The sequence below is a fragment of the Anopheles stephensi genome, chromosome 2 (genome assembly GCF_013141755.1).
Source record: "Anopheles stephensi strain Indian chromosome 2, UCI_ANSTEP_V1.0, whole genome shotgun sequence".
Lineage (NCBI taxonomy): Eukaryota > Metazoa > Arthropoda > Insecta > Diptera > Culicidae > Anopheles > Anopheles stephensi.
The window spans coordinates 12868436-12892890 of record NC_050202.1 but is presented as its reverse complement, the minus strand read 5'-3'; the positions used below and the strand labels follow the sequence as shown (position 1 = coordinate 12892890).

General features: G+C 47.0%; 4 protein-coding genes across 4 annotated transcripts; 2 read left to right on the top strand and 2 right to left on the bottom strand.

The window, feature by feature from the left end:
* Positions 1-254: 254 nt before the first annotated feature.
* Positions 255-6818, top strand: LOC118504061 (metal cation symporter ZIP14). Its single transcript, XM_036038095.1, has 5 exons — positions 255-1351; positions 1730-2246; positions 5129-5416; positions 5497-6336; positions 6415-6818. Exons 1-5 carry the CDS (start codon positions 1124-1126, stop codon positions 6660-6662), a joined length of 2121 nt encoding a protein of 706 aa, XP_035893988.1. The 5' UTR covers positions 255-1123; the 3' UTR covers positions 6663-6818.
* A 183-nt stretch (positions 6819-7001) lies between these two features.
* LOC118504106 (cytosolic Fe-S cluster assembly factor NUBP2 homolog) lies at positions 7002-8016 on the top strand. The gene is made up of 2 exons (XM_036038193.1): positions 7002-7219; positions 7320-8016. Exons 1-2 carry the CDS (start codon positions 7109-7111, stop codon positions 7986-7988), a joined length of 780 nt encoding a protein of 259 aa, XP_035894086.1. The 5' UTR covers positions 7002-7108; the 3' UTR covers positions 7989-8016.
* On the bottom strand, positions 7986-24401 carry LOC118504063 (probable ATP-dependent RNA helicase DHX35). The gene is made up of 4 exons (XM_036038099.1): positions 23276-24401; positions 20311-20528; positions 9121-9904; positions 7986-9058 (listed from the first exon to the last, which is right to left on the bottom strand). The coding sequence occupies exons 1-4, from the start codon at positions 23310-23312 to the stop codon at positions 8034-8036; spliced, it is 2064 nt and encodes a 687-aa protein (XP_035893992.1). The 5' UTR covers positions 23313-24401; the 3' UTR covers positions 7986-8033.
* On the bottom strand, positions 10580-24401 carry LOC118504095 (ceramide phosphoethanolamine synthase). Its single transcript, XM_036038177.1, has 3 exons — positions 23276-24401; positions 20311-20528; positions 10580-13789 (listed from the first exon to the last, which is right to left on the bottom strand). The coding sequence occupies exon 3, from the start codon at positions 13280-13282 to the stop codon at positions 12113-12115; it is 1170 nt and encodes a 389-aa protein (XP_035894070.1). The 5' UTR covers positions 13283-13789; positions 20311-20528; positions 23276-24401; the 3' UTR covers positions 10580-12112.
* Positions 24402-24455: the final 54 nt, after the last annotated feature.

Genomic DNA, 24455 nt, shown 5'->3' with positions numbered 1-24455 from the left:
AGAGCTGTTGTTGTCCACTGAACGAGCGAACCGGTGAGCGGACCGTGGATCGCACAGTGGAAGCTGCGGAATCTTCGTTCGCGAGAGCCTCGGAAAGCTCTCTTGTGATAGAACTGCTGATCGTGCAGCAGTCTGGCTCAGCTCAGTCACTGCGATCGTGACAAGATCGAGCGCTCGCTCTCGCGCTCGCTCCCTCGCGCAAACGACTGCTTGGAGTGAAGCTCCGAAAAAGTGGGCCGCAGGTTTATCCCGTGCAGTCGCTCCGTCTAGCTCGCAGTTGCAATAATGTCGTCGGTCTGATCGCAACGCATCGGACAAGTTGGCGAGAGCAGCCGCGTGTGAGTCGCTGTCGTTTGGTGCTCTGTAGCTAAGGGTTGTACATCCGACCCGGTCTTAACGTACTCAAGCCACCTGGTGACATTTATTTGAGCTTTAGGAGGCTCACGAAAAGGGTCGCTCCCTGCTACCGTGTGTAGCCAGAGAGGAGGGCGAACGCTAACCACTTGACGCGGCGGGTTGGGCGATTTATTTGTTTATATCAATAATCTCGCGGTTCGGAAGTGGGTTGCTCCAAAAAGGGAGAAGAGAGTGTGTTTGTGTCTGTGTCTGTGTCTATGTGTGTGACCCCACTGTGCTAAAGTGCCTGTACTACAAGCGTCAGTACCAGTACGCTTCACGCTTTGTGACGGGCGTCCGGAAGTAGTGAGGCATAAAATATCATTACACAAAGCAGTACAGCAACAGCAAAAAACAAGCATCCATTCAGGAAGCGGGCCCTGAAGAGACAACCAAATTTGTCAACTTCATTATAAAGCGGCTCGGCCCACAGGTGTACGGTGTACTGTTTTTGTTTTGGTGCTGGAAATAAAAACCCCCCTGAGGGAACGCTCGCTGGTGGTGTGTGGATAGAAAGTGAACGGAAAAACGAGTCATACGCTGAGGTAAATGTTTCGGAGTGGGAGTGCTGTTTAAGGGAGTGCCGAAGAGTGCGTGAGAGTAGCAAAGTATTTTCACGACTCTAAGAAGTGACGAGAATCGCTGGTGCGTGCGTGCGAAGCGTCTTTTTTGCAACAGGTTGCATACCTTTAGGCTGAGAGCGAGCGAGCGAGCGGCAAGCGACAGAATGGCGTCGTTACAGAAGTTCTTGCGATCGTGTCTCGCCGTGCTGTTCGTCGTGTCGGTAAGCCTTGCGGGCGGTGAGACGAGTGACGCCACGGTGACGGAGAGGGAGCCACCGGTCAAAAGCTCGTCAATGCCACCGCCGGCGGTAATGCCGCCAGAGTACAACGAAAACAAGTTTCTGAAATATCTGTTCAACAAGTACGGCAGCAAGGGAGTGATCTCGTTCGAGGTGAGTACGGTCTGCGTGGAGAGAAGATTGAAAGCGAACGGTTTCGAAAGGCAATCGATCTAGAGCTACCCTTGACGATGGCAAAGGGGGATATTATATATTACGCGCCAACGCTGCTCGAAGGAACGAGAACGATCCTTCGTCGATGGTCAAACTATTGCATAGTTTTATAAATCTCCGTCTCTAACGGTCTGTTTGAACAGCAGCAGTAAACTGGTGGCGTTATAATCACGATCTTCACTTCCTATCTCGTGTTTGCCGAGCGTGTGCTCACAAACGTCCCCAAGATAGGGAGGTTTATAACCCAGAAAGCAAGCTTTACCACAACGCTCCCCGTCTCTTCACATTATTCCGTGTTTCATCCATTTTCACCGACAGGGTTTGGAGCATCTGATGCACAGCCTCGGGCTCGGCGGGCTGTATTTCACCGGTTCGCACTCGCTGAAGGAGCATCGCCCGGATGGGTACGATTTCAGGGACTATGATATATATGACGGCGTGAGTCAACACGACCACAACCACCATCATGACGACGATGGGGACGGTGATGCTTCGACACCGGAACCACCGGTGATAACGTACGCAAACGCTAAAGTGAGCACCGGCGGTGGCGATCAACGGCCCCGGACATCTGCGGACCATCACCATAATCATGCCGACCTGCCACACGAGCCACAAGGACAGGTGCTCACCACAGCTTCCTCATCCGGTGCCGTAAACCGTGATGATCGCGGGTCTTCGGCAAACACTACCGACGCGGGCAGTGTACAGCCACGATCTGTCAGCACGGTAGTGCAGGATAGGAGCACGTCCGATGAAGAGAATGATCACGTGTGGCAGGAACTTATCTTCAAAGACATGCACGATCCGAGGCATCGTCATCCGCGGAACAAAAGTAAGTCGTAGTACCGTGCAAGGATTTCCCGACCAGCAGCTACATTGTCTAGGAAAAAACGGGACCGCTGGTCGGGATTAGGGGAAGTGCCCTATAACGATAGGGATGGTGGAAAATGCATGTCTCTCTCTCTCTCTCTCTTTCTCCCCCTATTTGGGTCAATCCTTGAGCAATCGTGATGTGCAGTTTAGGGGCATTTAAAGGGCCAAGCGGGGGCGATGGTTGTCACGGTTGTCAATTGATGCCACTTTGTACGCTGTTTCGTCCATTTCGAGCTACCTACGCGACGGTGTCTAAACGGCGCAGACACCATGATCCATGGTCCGGATCTGTGCGCTAATGTGTGCGCTGATGCGTGTACTAAAAACCAGATGTCTTAGTCTAGGGGAAACGATCGTTGTTTACATCGTTGCTCGCTGATAAGCCGTTGAACCGGCTGATGTTTGCCGTGGTTGCGAAATGTCAAATGCGAAGATAAATCGTCTCTTTCCTAAACACGCACCCGCGATATGCGTTGTTTTGGAGCAGCGAGCGTAGATCAAGATAGCTTAACGCTGGCTGACAATGTATGCACAGTTGATTAGCAGATTTATTTCGGTTGCTCTCAGCAGCGCTTACACTCATATAGCTATATCTTAATTATGATCGGCTGCTGTTATCAGGGCCCCGGCTGCGTTGCACAATGTAGCAGAACAAGAAGCTGGACGACAGTTTATAAAGCGTGTCAATAACAGAAAATGTAGCAGCCCGAGATAGACATGCACCACCATGGTCTCAGGTGTTCGCCGCACGTCCACCGAGTCCACAGAGTTCAGTGGACGGCACGATCGTTTTCGGGGCATGCTCTTTACATCAGTGGATGCTGATCTCCTATCGACACTTTCTTTTCCGGCTTTCTCTTTCTTTTTTGTGATATGTACAGATCAGCTCGTTTTTTTGCATGCAGTCCGATCCGCTGGTGGACATTTGATAGATAGTTGTATTTGAGGGAAATTCCAGGAAAGTCCAGCCCTCGTAACGCTCTGCTATGCTTTGCTTCTCTCCAATAATTCAATGGCCCCTTCTTACGCATTCTTGGTACGAATTGGCTAGAATTCACATTCCTGCCCGTAGGCAGATTGTTCTGGCCCATTGGCTATGCAGGCCACACCCGCATTACTGGTGACAGAAAGCTCTAACTGGCTATTAGAAGACGGCGAAACGGACTTCATCCGTATGCCGAGCACATCGCTGCGCAAGTTTTGCGAAAGGGATAAAAATGGAGACGTGCAGAAGAGGTGAGGCCGTTTGGATTGGGATTTTTGTGGGGAAATTTCTGAAGATGGTTAGTCCGTTGGGAGCACATGGGTAGGTAGGTGGCTTTAAAGTTTGGAGAACCTTTAAAGACCTTTGGGGTGGTCTGATGCCCGCAGCGATAGTGGCGCCAGTCTGACCATGCATATCAGGCCGCGTCCAAGGAAGAAGAGGAACCTTTAAAGAGTGTAGTTTTAAGTAATCCACCATAAAGTAGGAGTTCCGAAAGGCTCACCCTAGAAGAGATAAACTATTGGTGAAGATAATTGTTATCAGCCATCATCGGCTGTTGCATTTTCACAACAAATTGACTCTAGAAGCATTAGCAATTCTTCTTTAGAAGGGTGTAAACATGCTCCAAGCTTTGCTGTTAGGCCATTCGTTACGACGATCTGGTATGTCGCCTGTTTTTACGATGCTCGTATTCTGCTTTACGATCTACTGGGACCATGCCTTCACGTGGTACGGCTCACGACCGGTCCAGATGAAAACTTTGAAAGCCGAAACCTTGAAACCACACACACACACAAAAGCTTTCAAGAACAGAAAGCCCTCGGGGCTCCCCGAGATCTAGGTCAAGGGTTGCACCTACAGAACCTCGTAAACATCGTAAAAGCCCCATTTCTTGACTCTTGACACCCGGATGTAGCTAATCGTTCCCGGATTTGCATGCAGCAAAAGGGATCTCCCCGTCGGCACGTAGCCGGTCGGTGGATGGAGCTAGCGTTTAACTAGCGTTTAAGTCACCCGGCGCAATAGCGGTACGTGTGTGTGTGTGTGTGTGCCCATGTCCGACGTGTGTTTGCCGTGGAAAGGCAAATGAGGCGAAACGAAAGGCAATAAAACCGGGACAGATAAAAATTCTCCATAGCTTCAACTCCCGGGCCGTAAAAGCATGAAGGAATTGAATGATGAATCCCTCGAGAAGATGATGAATCTCTGGGCGTGCATTTTGTTCGACAAACCGGTTTTCGTCGTTTTGTGTGGTGCCTAGTTATAGGCAAAACCCATCATTTTGAACGTTTGGACGTCCGCCAATTGTGCAAACAACGGGAGAACGGAGAACGGTTTGTGCAGCCGTACGCCAAATGAATCCCTCGGCAATGGCGGTCTTGGGTGTATGGTGATTATTTTCTCATTTTGCAATAGTAAACAACTTAATTTATAGGTTGGGAAGAGATGGCACGCGAGTTCCCGAGAAGGGACTTTTTCCTGTATTCAATTAATGCAGAACAGAAAATGGAAACTAAATACACGGACTGCCACACTAAGGCAGCCATCTTTAATGGTTGGCGTGGTGAAAGATTCGAATGACCTAGATGATTTATTCACCCGGAATAGTATGCAAATCGAGGATCGAGTCAATGTTGTTGTTTTTGTGCAGTCCGAAAACTGGTTAGGAAGAGGTATATTTAACTCTGCAACAAAAACAGACTAGCGCGAGTGGTGGGATTCCAGTGGAAGTGAAACCCGTTGCCTAGAGTCTTCCAAATCCGGTTTTATAGAACTCGTTCTAGACTTTGTTTGAACATATTAGAATATTTTTCATTTTTGTGTGTTTTGTTGTTCTCACTCACCTTCTCGTCTAGACGTGCCATTCTGCTTATCACCCATGTCCATCGTTCACCTGGTGATGGAGGAACCGCTGCTTGCCAGACATCACAACTTGCGCAAGGCAAGATCGCTGCCCCACAGCCATGCGGCTCACGACTCACACACGGAGGATGAGATCGATCCCGATGCGCGCATCGAAATCACGCCGTCCGAGTTTAAGGATCTTTGTCCAGCGTTCCTGGTGCAGCTAGATCAGCGGGCCTGCTCCCAGAAGCTTCAGAAGGAAAGCAATCCCCATCGGGAGAAGAAAACGTTTTCGCAAGGTACGGAAATCTTCCCGATCAGTTGCTTGCGTGCATGTGACTCTAAGCTAAACAATCTTTATCGTCTCACCCTTTTACAGCATGGATCTACGCCACCGCCTGTGTGCTGATCATTTCGCTGTGCGGTTTGGTCGGTGTCGCAATGGTCCCGCTCGCTAAATCCATCGCGTACGATGATATATTGCGATTCCTAATCGCGCTAGGCGTCGGTACACTTTGCGGGGATGCACTGATGCATCTGCTGCCCCATGCACTGCTCCCGCACGGTGACGACGGTGGTGAGCATCATCACGATGCGCACGACCACGGTGCGGACGCCGAGCTCGATCACCACGGGCATGAGCATCATTCGGCGGAAACGCGAGCCATGTGGTTGTGCCTGTGTGCCTTCGGTACGGCGTTCTTTATGTACAGTTTGGAGATGATATTACCGCTATTCCGCGACGGGGAGGATGCCCACTCACACCATGGGCATTCACACGCGCCAAGCTCGAATCGAGTTGAGCCGAAAACGGTTCCGTCTCACACCGCTAGCAACAATCAGCACTCGCACTCGGGCAATCATCATCATCACCATCATCACAACCACCGGGGTGATGACATCGAGTTGGATATGACGGACGGTGGTGCGAAAGATAAGGAAGCGAAAACGATGCTCCAAAAGAAGACGGTCCGCAAACCGATGGCGGCGGTAGCGTTTATGGTTATATTAGGCGATGGACTGCACAACATCACGGACGGTTTGGCGATCGGGGCAGCGTTCGCGGTGGATCCTGTAACGGGGCTTGCCACCTCGTTCGCTATCCTCTGCCACGAGCTGCCCCACGAGCTAGGTGACTTTGCACTGCTGCTTCAAACCGGTGTCAGTATTAGGAGAGCTATCTTCCTCAATATCGTATCTTCCGTGCTTAGCTTCGTTGGTAAGATGGAGACAAATTTCGCGAGGAGAATCAGCACCCCCCTAACAATAAACGATTTGCAATATTTTTCTATCGCAGGCATGGCCCTCGGATTGTTGCTGACGGGACTGCACGAATCGGTCGTCAGCTGGATCTATGCGGGAACGGCTGGCACCTTCCTGTACATAGCGCTGTCCGATCTGGTGCCGGAGATGCGCAACGATGTAGCTAAAAGCGAGCAAAAGCTGAAGGTGATTCTGATCCAGCTAACCGGGCTAGCGCTGGGAGCTATCATTATGCTGTTGATCGCGTTGAACGAGACAGGACTGCGGGCGCTGTTTGATTAGAGCAGGCGCGCCGTAGAGTAAGATTCAGTATTGTACATAACGTTAGAACAAAATAGATTGTACTTTTTTATACATTAGTGAAAGAAGCTTGGTGGGGATGTTTTTGGAGGAAATTTGATCGAAATACAAGAAAAACCCGATTCTATATCACTCAAATTGCCAGAGATAATTAAAGCTTATCAAATATTGTGTCTTGTCATATTTACTTCACTTTTAAAAATCTACCAGCTAAAAAGAACCAATTTTTTACCTGGACGCGTGACGATCGTTCCAAAATGTAACGGAAAACATTCGCTTTTTCAAATCTGTAACGCTTCGTAACGCTTTGGCTGTCATCGCGGCTGTCAAATCAGCTGTTTGACTGGTGTATATTTACATTCCATTGCGTGTTTGGTGTTCGGCTGTTGGTGTTTGCAACTTACGCCGGATAAAAACCCACTTTCATCATGTTGGATAAAGTAAAGCACATAATTTTAGTTCTTTCCGGAAAGGGAGGTGTCGGAAAATCGACCGTCAGTACACAACTAGCCTTAACGCTAGCGGAAGCGGATCACAAGGTACGTTCCACCAAGGGTCGGCCATTGCTTTCTTATCAGCGTTCCGGAAACCGTAGCCGTATCATGTCGATGTGCATCTTTCACCTATTCCACTTGGTAGGTTGGCCTTCTGGATATAGATCTGTGCGGACCATCCGTACCCTTTCTGTTGGGGCTGGAAGATCAAGACGTACACCAGTGCGATGAAGGATGGGTCCCGGTTTACACCAGTGCCGAGAAAAAGTTGGCCGTCATGTCGATCGGGTTTCTGCTCAAGAACCGTTCCGATGCCGTCATCTGGCGCGGTCCGAAGAAAACCGCCATGATAAAGCAATTTCTAGAGGACGTTAACTGGGACGAGCTGGATTATCTTATCATCGACACCCCGCCGGGTACATCCGACGAGCACATCACCGTAATGGAATGCTTGAAAACGGTCAACACAGATGGTGCGATTATTGTTACGACGCCGCAAGAGATGGCGCTGGAAGATGTGCGCAAGGAGGTGACGTTCTGCAAGAAGACGGGCATACACATTCTAGGAATTGTGGAGAATATGAGCGGGTTCGTGTGTCCCAACTGTTCGGAGTGTACTAACATTTTCTCTTCCGGTGGTGGCCACTCGCTAGCGGAACTGGCAAAGGTACCCCATCTCGGCACGCTACCAATCGATCCGCGCGTTGGTGAGCTAGCCGGAACCGGGAAATCATGCGTAAAGGAACTGCCCGACAGTACCACCACCGAAGTGCTGCAGAAGATTGTACGGACGATAACGGTTGGAGCAGAATAAAGTTTGTTGGAAATGCAATCTATTCTAAGATTTTTAGCCTATTTTTTAATTGTGATCGCGTACGGTCACCTTGTGGTAGTAGTGCGGCGCTATTTCCGTGAGCCACTGTTGCTGGATTACGGTCAAATCTTTCATGAACAGCTTTGTCGTGTGTATCAGCTCGCAGAAGACGACCCACTGCGGTTGCTGCTCCGTGTACAGTGCGGACAGTGGATGGATGCTTAGCTCGGTATTACCCCGAACCGTCCGGTAAACGCCCGAATGATGTAGGTAAGCAGCGTACGGGAAAAATCCAGCCACCACACACCGGCATATAGTTTCCACATTTCCATGGCACGAGAGAAGAGGCACATTCAGCTCGCGCTCCAACATCCCCGCCAGCTGAGTTTTAATTTCGTGCGCCCGCTTCAGATTGCGATAGATGAGAAAGTTACGGCCACAAAATTCTTTCGTTCGACCAGCCTCCACAAAGGCGCAGTACACGTTCAGCAGCGTTATCAGATCACCTTCGGCCACTTCGAAGTTACGCTTGGCTATGCGCGCTCTTATGGCGGCCTGTCCACCGCCCGGTTTGGAAAATACGGACTGCACCTGCAGCATGGCGATGATGATGAGAATCTCCTCCGAGCAGCCCATCTCGCCCGCCTTAAACAGCATCTTGGCCATCATCGGTGGTATGGACATTTCGGCGAGAAAGTATCCCACCGGCGAAGTAAGCGAGCCGTCCGCGTCGAGCGCTTCCAGTGCGTAGAGTGTTTCCAGGCAGGCGAGCAGATTCTTTGCCGGTGGTGCAGAAGGAAAGGTAAAGCGCAGGATGTTGTCTATACCGAGTGCTTTCAGGAAGAGGACCGTGCTGCACAGGTCGGACCTTCTCATTTCAGGTGGTGTGTGTTCCGGAAGCTTTTCCCACGCGTCCTCGGTGTACAGGCGGTAGACTTTGCCACTGCGGATACGTCCGGCTCGTCCAGCACGCTGCTCGGCGGCCGCTTTGCTTACCGGGACTACTACCAGGCTGTCCGTGGTGCTGTCCGCCGAGTACCATTTCAGCTTGACGAATCCACAATCGATTACTGGAAGAAGACAAGTGTTCATAGTTAGAAAAGGATTACGATTTGATAAGAAAGTGGCTTACCATAAACGATTCCCGGGATGGTAACGGACGTCTCTGCAATGTTCGTCGCCAGCACTACCTTCCGGACGCCCTTCGGAGCGGTAAAGAACACCTTCAGCTGGTCCGCATTCGGCAGCGTACCGTACATCGGCAGAATCTGCATGTCCTCCTTGCCACCCATCTCCTGATGCTCCTTCAGCAGTTCCACCGCCCTCAGTACCTCCTCCTGCCCGGTAAGAAACGCCAACACATCACCCTTCGGCTCGGTACGATGTATCTTCATCACCGTGTTAACCGTTTCCTTCACATAATCCGGACACGGTTCCTGGAGATAAAAAATGTCCTGCGGATACATGCGACCCTCCACCGTCAGTATGATGGCCGTATCTTTGCCATCCTTTTTCGGTTTCAGGTTAAAGAAATCTCGAAACAATTCCGCATCAACGGTGGCCGAAGAGATGATGATCTTCAGATTCGTACGCTTGCGGGCAATCTTTTTCAACAGTCCCAGCGCGGTATCGGTTAGCGTGTTGCGTTCGTGCGCTTCATCCACCATGATGACGGCGTACTGCGTGAGCAGCGGATCGGCCAACATTTCGCGCAACAGTATGCCCTCGGTCATGTATTTGATTTTCGTCTGCTCGGGATCACACTTGGAGATGAAGCGAATCGAGACGCCGACCGTTTCGCCACACAGTTCGCCCCGCTCGGTCGCGACACGGTCCGCGAGCGTGATGGCCGATATGCGGCGGGGTTCGGTAATGCCGATCAATCCCTTCGTATGCCATCCGAACTCGTACAGGTACTGGAAGAAGGAAGATGAGCGATGAATTGAAAAATGAAGGAAATAAGTGGTACGAAACGTTCACAAAAGCCAAATAGAGGGCTCGATTGCCTGATTATCTCCTTTGGAAGGTAAGAGAACTCGAATGAAACCGGTTGCCATACTTAGGGACTTGTGTGTTTATATCGGTTTGTGAGAAGCTCACAGTAAACAATGTATGGCTGGTCCCACCAGCTCAATAAGCCATTCTGGATGAAAGAGTAGAAAATAGGCTATGGCCAACATCATGGCAGGTGAGGATAGATGAAAAATATCGAAGATAGAAACTTCAAGGGACCATCAGAAACCCTGAGCTGTATCGTTCCTCCTTAACTTCCTGAATCTCTAGTTAAGTCTAAAAAGGACTCGAAGAAGGATCTTCGACCCATTGAACATCATGATCTATAAGTCAACCCAGATGCCTGAATACCAGTAACGCTTATCAGATACCAGAATACCAGATTCTAATTACCTCTGCTGATGTTGGTCCCGTTGGAGTACTGCTGACTCATAGTCGTTAATGGCTTGCTGGTCCCATCTCTTAAATCAAACATTAGTTCGTCTGACAGAATTTTTTCGTGGTTCTAAACTCCTTACAGTTTCTCAATTCTTATCCCTTTCAAAATTAAATAATAGCAACACCAAAACGCTTACAAACAGCTGGACATTCTTGTTAATCTTTATTATTGTGAGTTGCTTTTCCAAATGGATAATGATTAGGCATTCACAGTTCCAATCCTGCTACAACAGCACGCACGCACACAATCAACGATCTAATATATATATATATATATATGTGTCTGTATATATTCATATAAATAAACCACCATCTCGCGCTCTCTCTCTCTCTATTTATCTGTTGGATATATATCTTTGTTTCTGGTGCCGACTTTAAATGTACTTCCTGTGGCAAGAACGCAAAATGACACTTCACAAAAACTAACACCACACACACATACATACATCTCACTCCGTTTAGTCGTTATTGAAGGTTAAGATTTGATGTCCCCGCGACTACGGCGAGGGCCGCCGACGGTGACAAATAGCACTTAATGTCCAACTCTGCAGCAGCAATTCAGGATTATTACGATGGATGAGGGAAAACCCGGGAACTTATTTATGATGTTGTTGATTAGTACACGCTACACGTTAATGTACATCACACACACACACACACAGTCACGCACGCAGTTTCGGCTAAGTAGTGGTGTAGTGGGGCTGCATTATTGAATGTGGCCTTAGTGCACGTGGTGAAAAGCACACAATTATCGCGCGTCCCGCTTTCTCCGGGGGGGAGACGGAGTCACATTACTTACACAAACGTTAAGAAAAACAGGAATAAACCCTCTGCCTTTATAAATATATTCCACAACACCCGCAGGCGCATTTTGTTTGTTTGTTTGTTCAAAAAGGAAACAGATACAAGAGTACAAATATAACCTCTTCGCTAAGTTCGCGGGGAAGGATGTGTTTTTTTTTAAGGATGGATCGCTAATCTCTGTACAAACGCAGTATGGATCGAAACGGTTCCTTCAGATAAAGACTTGACCACCTCTGCTAATCTCCTGACGTCCTAGAACACTGTACATTGAAGTAGAAAACATGTTTGTGGTATATTAAAAATACAGCTAAACGTACTATAGAATAGATAGATATAAAGGATCGTAAGAATAATGAAGGCTGGTTCTCTTCTCACTGTTGTTTTCTGTTTCGTCTAGCACGCGCCTCTAATAGAGTAGCCCACCCTTATCACTACACCAACATACATAATAGATATACAACGATCTCTTCTCTAAACAAATACCGTAATGCTCTACACTGCAGCAGCTGATTGCCGTAACCGACTCGTACTATGTTCGAGGGTTCCCCTGCTATAAGGCTTTAGGACTTTACGCGTAATAGTTCCGGGTACGTTCCGGCAGTTAAAAGAGGCCAGGTTTCTAACAATAATGCACAATAATACAGGAAAACACGACAGAGCGGACAAACGGCTGTGATGATAAGGTCCCGAACGAAGAAACCCAAGGAGGATAGAAAGGTAGGATCGGGTCCGCCATTTTGATGGCATGTTTGTGTTGTCTTCATTCATTCCACGAATGTGCTGATAACCGGCGGGACGGAGCAGTACGCGGGGATATGTCACTCCACCACACCACACCACACACACACTGTTGTGCTTTTTTAGCCCAATCACAAGGACGTATTGTTCGCGGTGAGCGATTTGTAGATAAACGTCTGCACACCGAGCAGATGCATCTCGGCAAAGCTGATGATCAGCAGCAGCGCCACGTACCCGGTGTACTGGATCATCCGCAGGTACTCCCACAGCTTATCACAGAAGATGCTTAGCAGCAGAAAGTGGAGCAACGCGTGCACGTTAAAGATACGCCACAGCCAGGCAATGAAGAAGAACCCGGTCGACCGGAACACCGACTCCTGGTGCAGGTACTGGGCGGGCGTCACATTTTCCCGCTCGAGCATATCCTGATAGATGGCGATATATCGATTCCATCCCGTCGAGCTGAGCAACAGCATGCCGGTGTAGCACAGCACCTTCCGGGCGACTTTCTTCGTCGTTACCTTTACCTTATAAATGACACCCGATTCGGAAGATTTCGATTCCGACACCGGGATGATGGATTGGAGCTGGGTGTAACCGCGCCGGGGTGGATTATTTTTCAAAAACACAAACACACCGATCATCAGCGCTATGCAGCCGAGCCCGTCACAGATGCCGTCGATGTAGTACCCAGCGGACCCGATATCCGAACGTTCGCCACGGATGTGTTTCTTGGCGCGCGCTACATGACCGTCCAGATCGTCCAGGAAGGTACGGAACTGGAACAGAACGACACCGATACGCCGATATCCCAGCGAGTCCGACGCTATCATCCTGCCGGCCGCTATCGCCACAAACACGTGGAAAAAGGAGATCATGTTGGGCGTGACGAGATCGCCCTTGGAAAAGCCGGCCACATTATCGACGATCGTTGCGATCGGTGCGAACAGATAGTGGTTCGTGTGGTCCAGCATCATCGCCTTCACCGTCACGTCACACAGTGGATTAAGGTCACAGTTTACCCAGGCTACATCTTCATACCGCACGATGTGTTTGTTCAGCTGTAGCGGCATCGAGGACGATGGAGCGAGGATGGGCGATGTGACCGTGCTTGCATGGCTACCACCTGGCACGGGCTTCAGCAGCGTACTGTTGGCGGCCATCAGGAACGGATCGGTGTCCCGGATCGGGTAGTCCTGGATGCGGATGTACAGGTTCACATCCATCCAGGCGAAGAACGCTACCAGCAGAAACAGCAGCGACAGCAATATTTTGCTGACCTGCGAGCTCGGACCCACCATGATGATTCCTTTCACTTGTTAACAACTAGGTACACTTTCCTAACAGATGTATTTGAAGTATATAACGCGTCCTCCCTCCCTTTCCGCCTCGATATATAAACGAGCGTCAATAATAACAGTTCTTAACACAGGTTCACTAGCACTTAATTAAGGTTTCCGTGTTTTCTCTTCTTGGAAGAAGAACACACACCAGATGTCCGACACGATCGACAACGAAAGACCAACTGCAATACTGCCGCTGCTGACCGCCAACACTGAGGCGCGCTAGGACACCGGGCACGTTTCTAGGATGGGGACTACTACTACCACCACTAACACTACTACTACTACTACTACAACTACTACTCCGTTCGTTCGTTCGGTCGCTGGCGGTCGGTTCGCGCGCTCACTTGTACGATATACGTCCTTCCGACCCGCGCGTGTACACGTGCGTGCTTGGCGTGGGGAGAGGATATCCAAAGGTTCGTTGCGCCCTTTTCAAGCAGTGCTACCCCACACAGCGACGAACTGAAACGAAACAGAGAAACGGGAATAAATGAAATGCTCCGGGGGATGTATCCTTCATTATTCCTTCCGAGGGGGGGGATTGGGAGGCAGTAGTGTTGTGGCGGGGAGGGAAAAGGCGAAAGCAAATGAGCCCTGTCAAGGGATGCAAATGTGCTGAGTGTGCGGACTCCATCGTCATTGCGTTCAATAGGACTGCTAGGCGTAGAATTCCTTTCACGACGAAAAGTTTTGCAGTTCAAAATGCAGAATGCTGGTAATAGAGATGGGAAGACCGGGAACCAATCAACTTTAGTCGTAGCGTTTAATATTCGTGAGATCATAGTGACGAAAGCCAGCATGGAACTGTGCAACATTTTTTCTTATATTTGCTTGCATGATAAATATATTAAATTGTGAATGTCTGTTGTATAATAAGGAAGACTTGCAGAGCATTTTTTTTTTCGAGATAAAAGACCCCAAAAGTATCTAGATCCTAATACTTAATATTTATCGGGTCCCTTCCCAAAAGGCAAACCCATCTTTGCAATAAGAAAACCTGGCGGCATCAAGGAAACGCAAGCTTGTAAAACGTAATGTTCAAGGACTTAATAATACCTAAGCTCCTTACAATTCTCAACCAACGTCTGAATAGATGGCTCATAGTATATAACATAGCTTTAGTCCCACCGAGAACATAAAACTCACTTGGCAGAGTTAAAATCGAACAAACCAAGGACTCCAAAACTCCATTTTCCAAGTGCGATTAATCGCTAGGTACAGCTGAAAGATATTCAGGGCTATGATGATAGTTTCCATTCCTAGCCCATCGTATGCCGTTGATTTTCCACACTGCTTTCAACACAACTCAGTCAAAGCTTGACAAACACCCAGAGACCGCGGCACTGATTGGAATCTGTAAAATTTACTCTTCAAAAACAAAAGACTGCTCAATCTATAATTCATCATTCAATGCCCACTGCACCACAGCACGTCCAGAGCACATCCCCAGCCCCAGGGCGACCCCGACCCGACAGCATTATGCGATCCACCATCACTTCCGGGGGCAATTGAGAGAGGAAAAACTGACTGCCGCGCGCGCCATTCGAAACCGAAAGTCACGAACGATGGAAATGCAATTTGCATAAGTGAGACATTCTGTGGACAGGAATACGAACCCAAAAAAAAAAAGGTGGAACTGTCCAACCCTTCGAGGGACCATTCGATGGCGTCATTCGGAATGTGTGTTCCCGCGAATAGAGTTGATCCTTTAACAGCCCACCGGGCGAGTCCTTGACATCGGTCCGTATCGCGATGCACAAATTGTACTGTCGGTCGGCTAGCTGTGGTAGACGCCCACCGCAGCAATATGCAACGACAAAACGGAAGGAAGGAAAATCGGTGACACAATTGTATGGTGCTCCATACCCCCCCCCCCTCAGCCCGAGTGCCGCGAGTGAGAAATGTCACATTATCAAGGTAATATCACTAAAGTGCCAATGCTTTCGAACGAGTTAACTCTGGTTCGATGGGGTCGAAGGTAGGTAAGCGCAGGGACTTTGCTGCCCCCAAATGCAATCATCGCCACAAACGTGTGTACGACTATGGAGGACGAATGCAAAACAGGAAAATAAGAGGTACTGCCCGTTTTGCTGACATTACTATGACTTGTTCCACGTTCCCATTCAATCGTTCCACGGTTCCCATTTCCTACGGGAATGGGTTTTGCATGAATAATGCAGAAAGCGAGTGAAACATGGACGGAGAATGAGAACGGATTTTCTGCCCCCATCCGCCCCCCCAAACACGGGTATGTGCGGTTTCCGATCTATTGAGCAAAAACGGAACACAGAAATAGAAATAAATTGCTTAACGGAGCAGAAAAAAAAGATTCCGGTACTTCCACGTTTAAGGGATGAAGTCATGGATTAGTGAGAGTTTTTTAAAGAAAATGTATTACAATAAAATTGTACCAACTTATTTAAATTTTTTATGGTTTTATGAAATTGTTACATTTGCTAAAACTCTTACCAATAGACGAGTTTTTAGAGATTGTGCGAAAAAGATCACGATAAGCACTTTCACTGATTGCCACACGCAATAGCTACAAAGAAAAGTAAACTTTCGTGTCCAAACAGGCGAATCGCCGTGGGTGCACGTTGGCTGGTTTAGTGTTTATAGCACTATCATGTTGCATGGTCTTTGTTTAACCCATGTTCTTAATGTGTTCAACAAAATTTTGCCCCGCCTGAACGAATAACGAAAGAAAAGAAATGCAAACTCTTCCAAAGAGTCTATGGCTGCTAAAGGTACCTTGAGATGACTGCAAGGTTTGCAGCGGAGCCGATGTTTACACCAGCAGATCGGTATCATTTTTTTCTGTCTTGTTAGACCTAAGGTAATCTGATCAGCTCATATTACTGCCTTTTGGAGCTACCGTAGAATAAAATTAACCTAAGCCAGGAATAATCGATAGGGAAGATCATGAAACATTCCTCATGAATAGATCCTTGAAGATCCTCAAATTTTTGACCCCAGAAATTATCCTGAAGAAGTTAGAATAGTATTACACTAAAAAATGAAAAGATAGTGAAAAGTTAAAGGTTTTCTTATCATCAAAAGAAGTTAACATTATAACAACTTGTTTATAGGGTCTTTACACGACGGGATCGGACATCGAATCCCGTCTGAACCGTCTCCCTATATGTAACACTGACTCTCCAGCTCGAGGCAAGAGAGGTCTCGGCATGCTGACTTTATGTGACTTCATTTTATCCGTAGCAAGTTAATCAGCAAGTTAGTACGAAGAGGCGCTCTGAATGGGAATGGTACGCCAGTCCTGCCGTATGGAGCCGTTATCGCCTCGGTCACCGGACCGCCCCAGACCTACTAACCAGCTACATGTAAACTAAATTACAAGGAAGCCAGTTGAGGCAGTCAAAGACTTCTTAAGATTGTAGGAAGAAACCCTTTAGGTTTCTTGAGGTTATTTTAGGAGAAGAATTAATGCACATAAAAATCTATCTTATCAGAACGGAGTCATCACAAAGTTTCCTTTTAACTATTGCAACAATTTTTTTTAAACTAACAGCAAAAACGCGCTTGTTCACTTGAGCTTTTTTTGCAAGTCCCACTCTATGCCAGGCAGCAAGGATCGAACAAATTAAATGTCACATCAAATACTTCTCCGCAAAGAAACATCGTCAACAATCTTGTTTTTTTTTTGCTTTGAATTGTCAAATCACGTATAAAGCCATTCAATGTTTTCCATCCACGGTATCCGTGTCCGGTCGCTTGATTGCCGACTGAAGGATGCAGCTCGTGTAATACCACCTTAAGCGAGGCTAAGTTTTGGCAAAGGTAAACGAAGCTAAACGTTTATCCTCGACCCCGTTCAAAATCAACAAGAGCTTTCACCGGTACTCGGGGGGAGGTGGGGCTCGATTGTTGAAAACCGATCCTTATGTTCGTACCCTTAAAATGGCGTCATTCCTCAATATTCGCATGCATATGAATTAGATCAAATCGAAGAAATAAAACCAAAAAAAAAAACCGGAGGCATAAACCAAACGAGCGTTAAGCTGTGTATGGCACCGATCCAATATTCACATTCCATCGGTAGGCTCTAAAAGTTTACTAGGGTCTACCGATGTGTGTCAAGAGTGTTCGGAAGGGAGAGAAAGAGAGCAAACGGGATAGTGAACGACGAGAAACAAAAAGCACATCGATGTCACACCGCAACGAAATATCCTTCCGATTTTGCTCATAAATATTGCACACCAAAGCCCACCCCGTGTGACACACAAAAATATCCGAATGGCGTAGTTCTTCGGTGTAGCGAGGTTAATTCGGGGTTTGTTGATGCCTGCTGTATCCTAGCGTTTCTCCCCCTCCCTGTCAGGATGGCTCGCTGGCGTCATAAACTGTTGATAGTACCACCATAAATAGTTTAGATCCTGCCCGATAGACCAACCTCACACACACACACGCCACAGGGATGGCCACCCTTTCTAAGGTGCCACAATTACGCGTGGCCTACACGTTTTCCACCATTGCCACGCTGTTCCCGGAGCGAAAGGGATGAATGAATCGGATAAAGCCAACCGGATAAAAAGCGAATAGAATTTTTTGGCGGTGGCCGATAGGTGGATGGATCAAACAGAGGCACTGACGGATGGTTGCCAAACGGTTTCTAAAAATAGGTAGCCGGCCTCATTAGTGCCCATTTTACGATGTTAGACACATTCCTTTCGTTATGATAGGATAGATGAATGATTTAGTATCGCGTGTATCTGTTTTTCAACCCCGGACACGAGTGGGTTAGGTGTACCGAAGGAGCCATTTTGTTTGTTTATCATTAGTTCGAGATTAATATACATTCCAACGCTGACATTCCTCTAAGAAATATTGAGAAAATACGCATTTTTGTCGCTTCTTCAAGCTAATAAAATATGAAAAGTAAACAAAAAGTCGATTTTTGAAGTCTTCTGAATCATCCAATCAGTTATCGTAAAGTGCATGGCTTCACTGAATTTTACATTGCCATTTGCATTGCGAAAGAAGACTGAATCGGTCAAGCAAAATAAGTTGTTTGGTCGGTTTTTTTTTGCTTACAAGAGAAAAATTAGGCAAAATAAGAGAGAATCGAGAGAAGAATAAGAGAAAAATGAGAGACAGATGGGACAGAAATAAGAAAGGGTAATGAGAGAAAGAGGGGCGGTCCGGTGGCAGAGGCGACAACGGCGCCGGTCTTCACACGACAGGGCCGGGGTTCAAATCCCATCCAGACCGCGCCTCCCCGTATGTAAGGCTTATTACTTTCCTAAGTGTAAAATTAAGTTACAGGTAACCAGAAATGGCAGTCCAAGACCTCTCGAGGTTGTAGTGCCAAGAAAAAAAAATGAGAGAAACAATCGAGAGAGAAATGAGTGAAAAACGAAAGATAAAAGAGAGAGAGAGAGAAATGAGAGAAATCGTAAGAGCATCGGGAGAGAAATAAGAGAGCCTCTTTAGAGAATCAAGATAGAAAAGAGAGAGAATAGAAATAGTTAAAAGAGAATCGAGAGATAAATGAGAGAGAATAGAGAGAGAAAATGGAGAGAATCGAGAGAGAAATGAGAGAGAATCGAGAGAGAAATGAGAGAGCATTGAGAGAAAAATTAGAAAAAATCGAGATAGAAATTAAAGAGAATCGAAAGAGGAATGAGAAAAAATCACGAGAAAAGTAAGAGAAGCATTTTACTCTCATTTCTCTCTCGATTTGCTCTTGGTTTTCTCTCATTGTTCTCTCGATTCTCTCGCATGTCTAGCTCGATTTTCTCTAATTTTTCTCTCGATGTTCTTTCATTTCTCTCTCAAAGCTCTCTCATTTCTCTCTCGATTCTGTCTCATTTTGTTGTCGATTCTTCTCAAGTATCTAACGATTCTCTCTCATTTCTCTCCCGATGCACTTAAGATTTTCTTTCATTTATATCTCGATTCTCTTTCTTTTCTGTTTCGATTCTCTCAATATTCTCTCGATTCTCTCTCATTTCGCTGTTGATTCCCTGTTTTTTTTCACTCGATACTATCCCATTTCTCTCACATTTATTTCTCGATTCTTTACCGGTTTTCTCTCATTTTTCATAAGATTTTCTTGATTATCAACCACAAGGGCGCACATAACCAACACAAAACAGTGATGTGCAAAAAATTGAGAATAAAAATGAACTTTTAATTTAAAAAATCTCATAAGCTGATCTGCATAACTGCACAACCCATATCAGCATGCCGTCAAACAAAAGGCCTGACAGAGTGTAATTATCTGATTCCAACGGGTTTATCTGCCAATTTAAAGCCGAACCGAACAAATATGGCATGGACACGCGACGCATATGACCACGTGAGACGCTAATTTGCAACGCAAGTCTTGAAATTGCCTTCCCTTTTCGAAGAAGATTCGGTCATTTCAAATCCCTCGTAGTTAAACGTGCCCAGCACGCTATACAAAATTAAGTGTGATTGTTTTCAAAAGGCACAAGCACCGTTGGAAACAACCGGAAGGCGGGAATAGCGCGCGCGGCAAACGAAGCAAATTATCGCGCTCAATTGGATGGGTTCGTGGTTTGAGTTTGCAAATCAACATCGCGTCAAACATTCTGACCTTAGTCGCGGAGGGAAGCTTGGTTTCCGGGCCCCATTGGAGTGGGGCCTATTTCAACCAGGGAGTGTGGCCACTCCGTACGGGAAATGTGATAAGACAATTGACGTACGTTTGTGACAAAGGAAAACGGGAAACATCTTCCGCTCTTTTAAACAACGATCAACGGAAAATGTTCGGTGCTGCTGCACACAATATTTGCTTATCTTCCAGTAGGTGATTCATTCGTTATCAAAGCACTCTGGAACCCCCTTATTGGTAAGAGGGGTTGCTCTCACAAATACACACTGAAGGGGTATCTGTTCATGTACTGTCCCGCCGTCGGCCGATCGCGCCGCGATCTGCTCTACTCTATTTGGCTTTGTTTACGTGTCGCCGCCGGTGGCCCGCGAATAAGTGCGCTTACCTGCGGTACTTGTGTGCTTTTGCCGGATCCGGTTTCGCCGACCAGCACGAGCGTTTGATAGTGCTCGAGACAGTACAGAATCTGGTCACGGTACTGGCGTATCGGCAGACGTTCGCGCTGCGCTGCAAGATTAAGCGACTGGTGGGCGTTGAAGACGAACGACGTTACGTGATCATCCGCTGGTGCCGCGTCGCGTTCCGATGCAAACGATTCGTCATCTGTGTGGCATCATGACCAGCCGGAACCAGGTTAAACGTGCATGGAAATAGAGAGCGGAAAATCGAGAAAGCATATTAGCCAGCTGCGATATAAGATAAGAATGATCATGCTCGAAACATTTTGTTTTTGGACAAACCCACCAACTAACGCGGATAGCGAATCAGTTATGTCTACCACCTAACGCGCGCGTATCACTGATCGGAACATGCGAACCGCGCAAAACAAATTCAATTACAATAATGCCCGTGTCCGCTAGAACGTGGAGCTCGCGCGACGAGGTACTACCCGACACAATCACCAGCGCGCGGTTTCGAGCGAGGTAGTTGTGTATGTCGGCGCGCACGACGATCCGCGAAATAGCTAGCGGGCCCTTTCACGCATCACAGTCTCTCGCCCCGTCACGCATTTTTTGCTCTGCTCTGTGTGATAATGCTGATAAGCGGATGGCACGATTGGCCAATACACTACTCGTATCGCAAAGTTCAACGGACAATGCCACGATGCCTGGTGGTACGGTGTACCGCATCCGGGCACGCTAGAAAGCATGAACAGCGCCTTGTGTTACCTTTATCCACGACAAAAAAAAAAGCGAGAATGAGGCGTGTGTGTTTAAAGTTTGATAAGTCGGCACCAAAATCAAAAATACCTGCTGAAGGATTAATCGATTGCTTGGGGAATGACGCGTGGAATTTGAGGTTGCACTGAAGAGAGCCCTGTGGCCAGCCGCTTATCAGCGCGACTCTTTTTTTATCCAAGCGTTCGTTTTTGTGCAAACTCATCAACGTCGAGGTTAGATAACTGGGCGAAGAATGAGTTACAGATTTTTTTATTTTAGAATTGAAAAAGCAAGATTCATTGCCTTAAGCGCAGTTCAAATGTATTAACAAAATGGACTGATTTTAAAGATTGTGCGATAGTTCAGTGTTCAGTGTGTTCCAAAGATCGTTGAAAATGTCCAACGTGTTTTCTATCAATTCCTTCATCCAAAGACCTTAGCATTATCAGTTGAGCTACAGAGCATGCAATGGACAGTATAGAGTAGAGACATTGTGTTGAATGAGTTTTTTCGTACTATGAGCGTTTTCTCTGAGCTAAGAAACTGAAGATTCAGAGCCTCTTCCTGATTACCTAAACACTTCCCGAACATCCTATTGGTCTCGGTCACCCGACCTGTTTGTGAGAGCTTTATCGTTCCGCACCTCAGGGGTCAGAACACCCATGTAGAACATTCTGAACAAGACAAGGAACAGTTGTGAAAATCTTCTGCATAAGCTATAGTAGACAATCACTTAGAATGATCTGCTGTTGACGATCATGCAAATAATCTCTGATGATGAGCTTGTTGTTGATAGAAGATCTTCTCAAGGCTCATAAATCCCTTTAGCTGGGACCTATAGAGTTTTTTTTTTATAAACATGAGTTGGAGGACGTTTTTCAATCATCCTATGGATATGGACAGGCAATCAAACTCCCTAATGTCTCAAAAGAGCCTTAAGGCGAAGGAAGTCATTTGTTTTTGAGAGTGTTGGAACACTAAATATCAATATATTAAACGAATTTTTGCACATCAATGCCATTCCTGGTTATTATGTTATAATTATTTCAGGACCAGGGTTCAAATCCCATCCTAGATCGTCTCCCCGGACGCAGGGCTGACAATTTTGTTAGGGTAAAATCAAGTCACAGAAAGCCAGAAATGCAGACCGAGATCTTTCAAGGTGTTGTTGTGCCAAGGAAAAAATAAGTCCATGCAATAGCACAATGGAGCTGGTAAATAGTAGTCGATTAATCGGCTTAACAATCTCGTCAAAATTTTGAACTAATACAGGCTTTCTCTTAATCTATTCTCTCTCTCTTAATTAAGACTCAGGCGGAATTGTGAATTCATTCACTATAATGGCAAATACAACTAATTAATATTGATTTATTTAAATGTTTAAACAATAAAAATGCGTAAAGTATTCGGAAATAAAACAAATCGATTAGGTGAGGCGCCATACAGAATGCTGCCTGCCGTCTCACACAATCATTTAAAAAACAATAAAGAATCTTTTAATTTGCAGCGGTCCCATTTCAGCTGGAATCCACTGTATGTGCTTGGTAGACGGTTTGGGTCGTGATCGTACGATGCTTCATCGTGAGCACGCCTCGTGAGAAGAATATCTCATTAATATTCCGCACCATTCAGACTTGTTCTCTGTCCAAAGTGGCCATCCAGGTGCCAGCAGCACACTTTGCACATGTGAGCTCGTTCGCAATGCGTGATCGCCATGCCATGCCAACCGCAGACAAAGTCAATGACCCTTTGTCCTTTAGCCGATCGGTGATGTGGCCGGTGGGAAAATTTCTTCTCACGTTACCTAGAATGTATCCACAAAAAAGGTTATTTCACAAAACACTGGCCAAGATCGCTCGAAGGATTTTTGCCAATTCTTGCCCCAATAGTGATTATTCGCTCTCTCAAGATGCAGTCGGGGGGCAACGACTATCAGACAGACTATCAGTTGAAAATTGCTATGCCGCAGCTGGTGCTGGTGGTGGAAATACTTAGCGCTTCCTAGAGGCAAGCAAACTCAATTAGCTTTTCACGCGAACGTGCGAATGGGAGAACGAAACGCTAGAAAACCCCGATGATGGAAGGCGTGCGCTAATTATTACCATATGTTGAAAGCAACAGCAGCAACAACACCCCACTATCGGGTACCATCGTTCAATGGCCGCGTACGGCGGAGGAGGCAATGCTTACCCGGTTTGAGGAACTTTGGAAATCGACTCGCACTCATAATCCACCGAGAGATGCGAGCTGTGCTTTTGCTTTTCACTTGTACAGATGTAGAGCGCTCAGTAGGCTTTGAAGAATCGGTTGTTGATGGTTTCGCGATGATGGCTACTGTAAAGTACTAAGAAGCGGTTCCTTTTTCACTGTCCGCCAGAAATTTAGCGTTGACCCATTGTAGTACCTTTGCAGCAGACAAATCTATCAACTGGACACACTTTTAACCTTGGGGTTTGTGGGGTGAGCGAATGTTTATTTTCGCGTCGAATCACTATCGATGATGTCACGCGACAGCTACGTTCGCGGTTCGTACGGGTTGTAGCTTGAAATAGTACGAAAAAACGAATTGCACTTTGCTCACAACAACTCAGAATTCTGTGCAGGAGCAACGTCGTTCACTAGCAGCGCTGCTGAAGGTGAAACCGAACCGGTCAACAAGCAGCAGCTCCACAAGACCTACTGTTGTTTTCCGTTTGTAGGTCAGCGGGATTTTCTTCGCGATTCGATTCGTTCGCACCCGTTTGCTTTTTGCGTACGGTTCAAGGAAAGTGTGCCTTTGGACTCACGGTTCGTTCTTGCCGATACGCATACACACACTCGCGTGTGTGGCAGGAGCTACGTTGAAGAACGTTCGTTGTTCACTTTGTTGTACACTCCGATTGCGTTTGCGAAATTGTTGTTTTCGCGTTAGCAAATCTTCATTCCACTACGCTCCAGCCGTTTGCTTAACTGGCTAAGGGGTAAACGGTTTTCACGCTTGAACCACCAACATTTGCTGGACTGCTGCAGCTGGTGCTTCGTTTGCGGGCGGCTTTCCTTGTGCGTCCGTGTGGGGTCGATCTGCTTCACTGCCACTTCAAAACACACCTGATGGCGTTGGGGTAGGCATCGTGTTGTGTGTACATTTCGCAAAGATGCTCTGTTGAAACGGCACTTTCACTCACTCTGCACAAAACGAGCACAAACGTTAAAGTGACGGGGTGTTCAGAAACGGCTAAGCTTATCTTAACGTGAAGCAGAATCGGATTTTTTATCCGAAAACCAGATATCACACGGAATTTGCAAGCGTACCAGGCACGAACTAACCAAAAAACGCGAACTGAAATTAGAAAAGAATTAAATCAACATTCGATGCCGGATGACAGTTGGG

Coding starts and splice junctions, on each gene's coding strand:
- LOC118504106 (XM_036038193.1), top strand. CDS start 7,109: ATGTTGGATAAAGTAAAGCACATAATTTTAGTTCTTTCCGGAAAGGGA. Junction 7,220..7,319: donor TAGCGGAAGCGGATCACAAG/GTACGTTCCACC, acceptor TCCACTTGGTAG/GTTGGCCTTCTGGATATAGA.
- LOC118504063 (XM_036038099.1), bottom strand. CDS start 23,312: ATGAGTGCGAGTCGATTTCCAAAGTTCCTCAAACCGG. Junction 20,529..23,275: donor TCCAAAGTTCCTCAAACCGG/GTAAGCATTGCC, acceptor GATGCCACACAG/ATGACGAATCGTTTGCATCG. Junction 9,059..9,120: donor CATCCCGGGAATCGTTTATG/GTAAGCCACTTT, acceptor GTCTTCTTCCAG/TAATCGATTGTGGATTCGTC.
- LOC118504095 (XM_036038177.1), bottom strand. CDS start 13,282: ATGGTGGGTCCGAGCTCGCAGGTCAGCAAAATATTGCTGTCGCTGCTG.
- LOC118504061 (XM_036038095.1), top strand. CDS start 1,124: ATGGCGTCGTTACAGAAGTTCTTGCGATCGTGTCTCGCCGTGCTGTTC. Junction 1,352..1,729: donor AGGGAGTGATCTCGTTCGAG/GTGAGTACGGTC, acceptor TTTCACCGACAG/GGTTTGGAGCATCTGATGCA. Junction 2,247..5,128: donor TCGTCATCCGCGGAACAAAA/GTAAGTCGTAGT, acceptor CTTCTCGTCTAG/ACGTGCCATTCTGCTTATCA.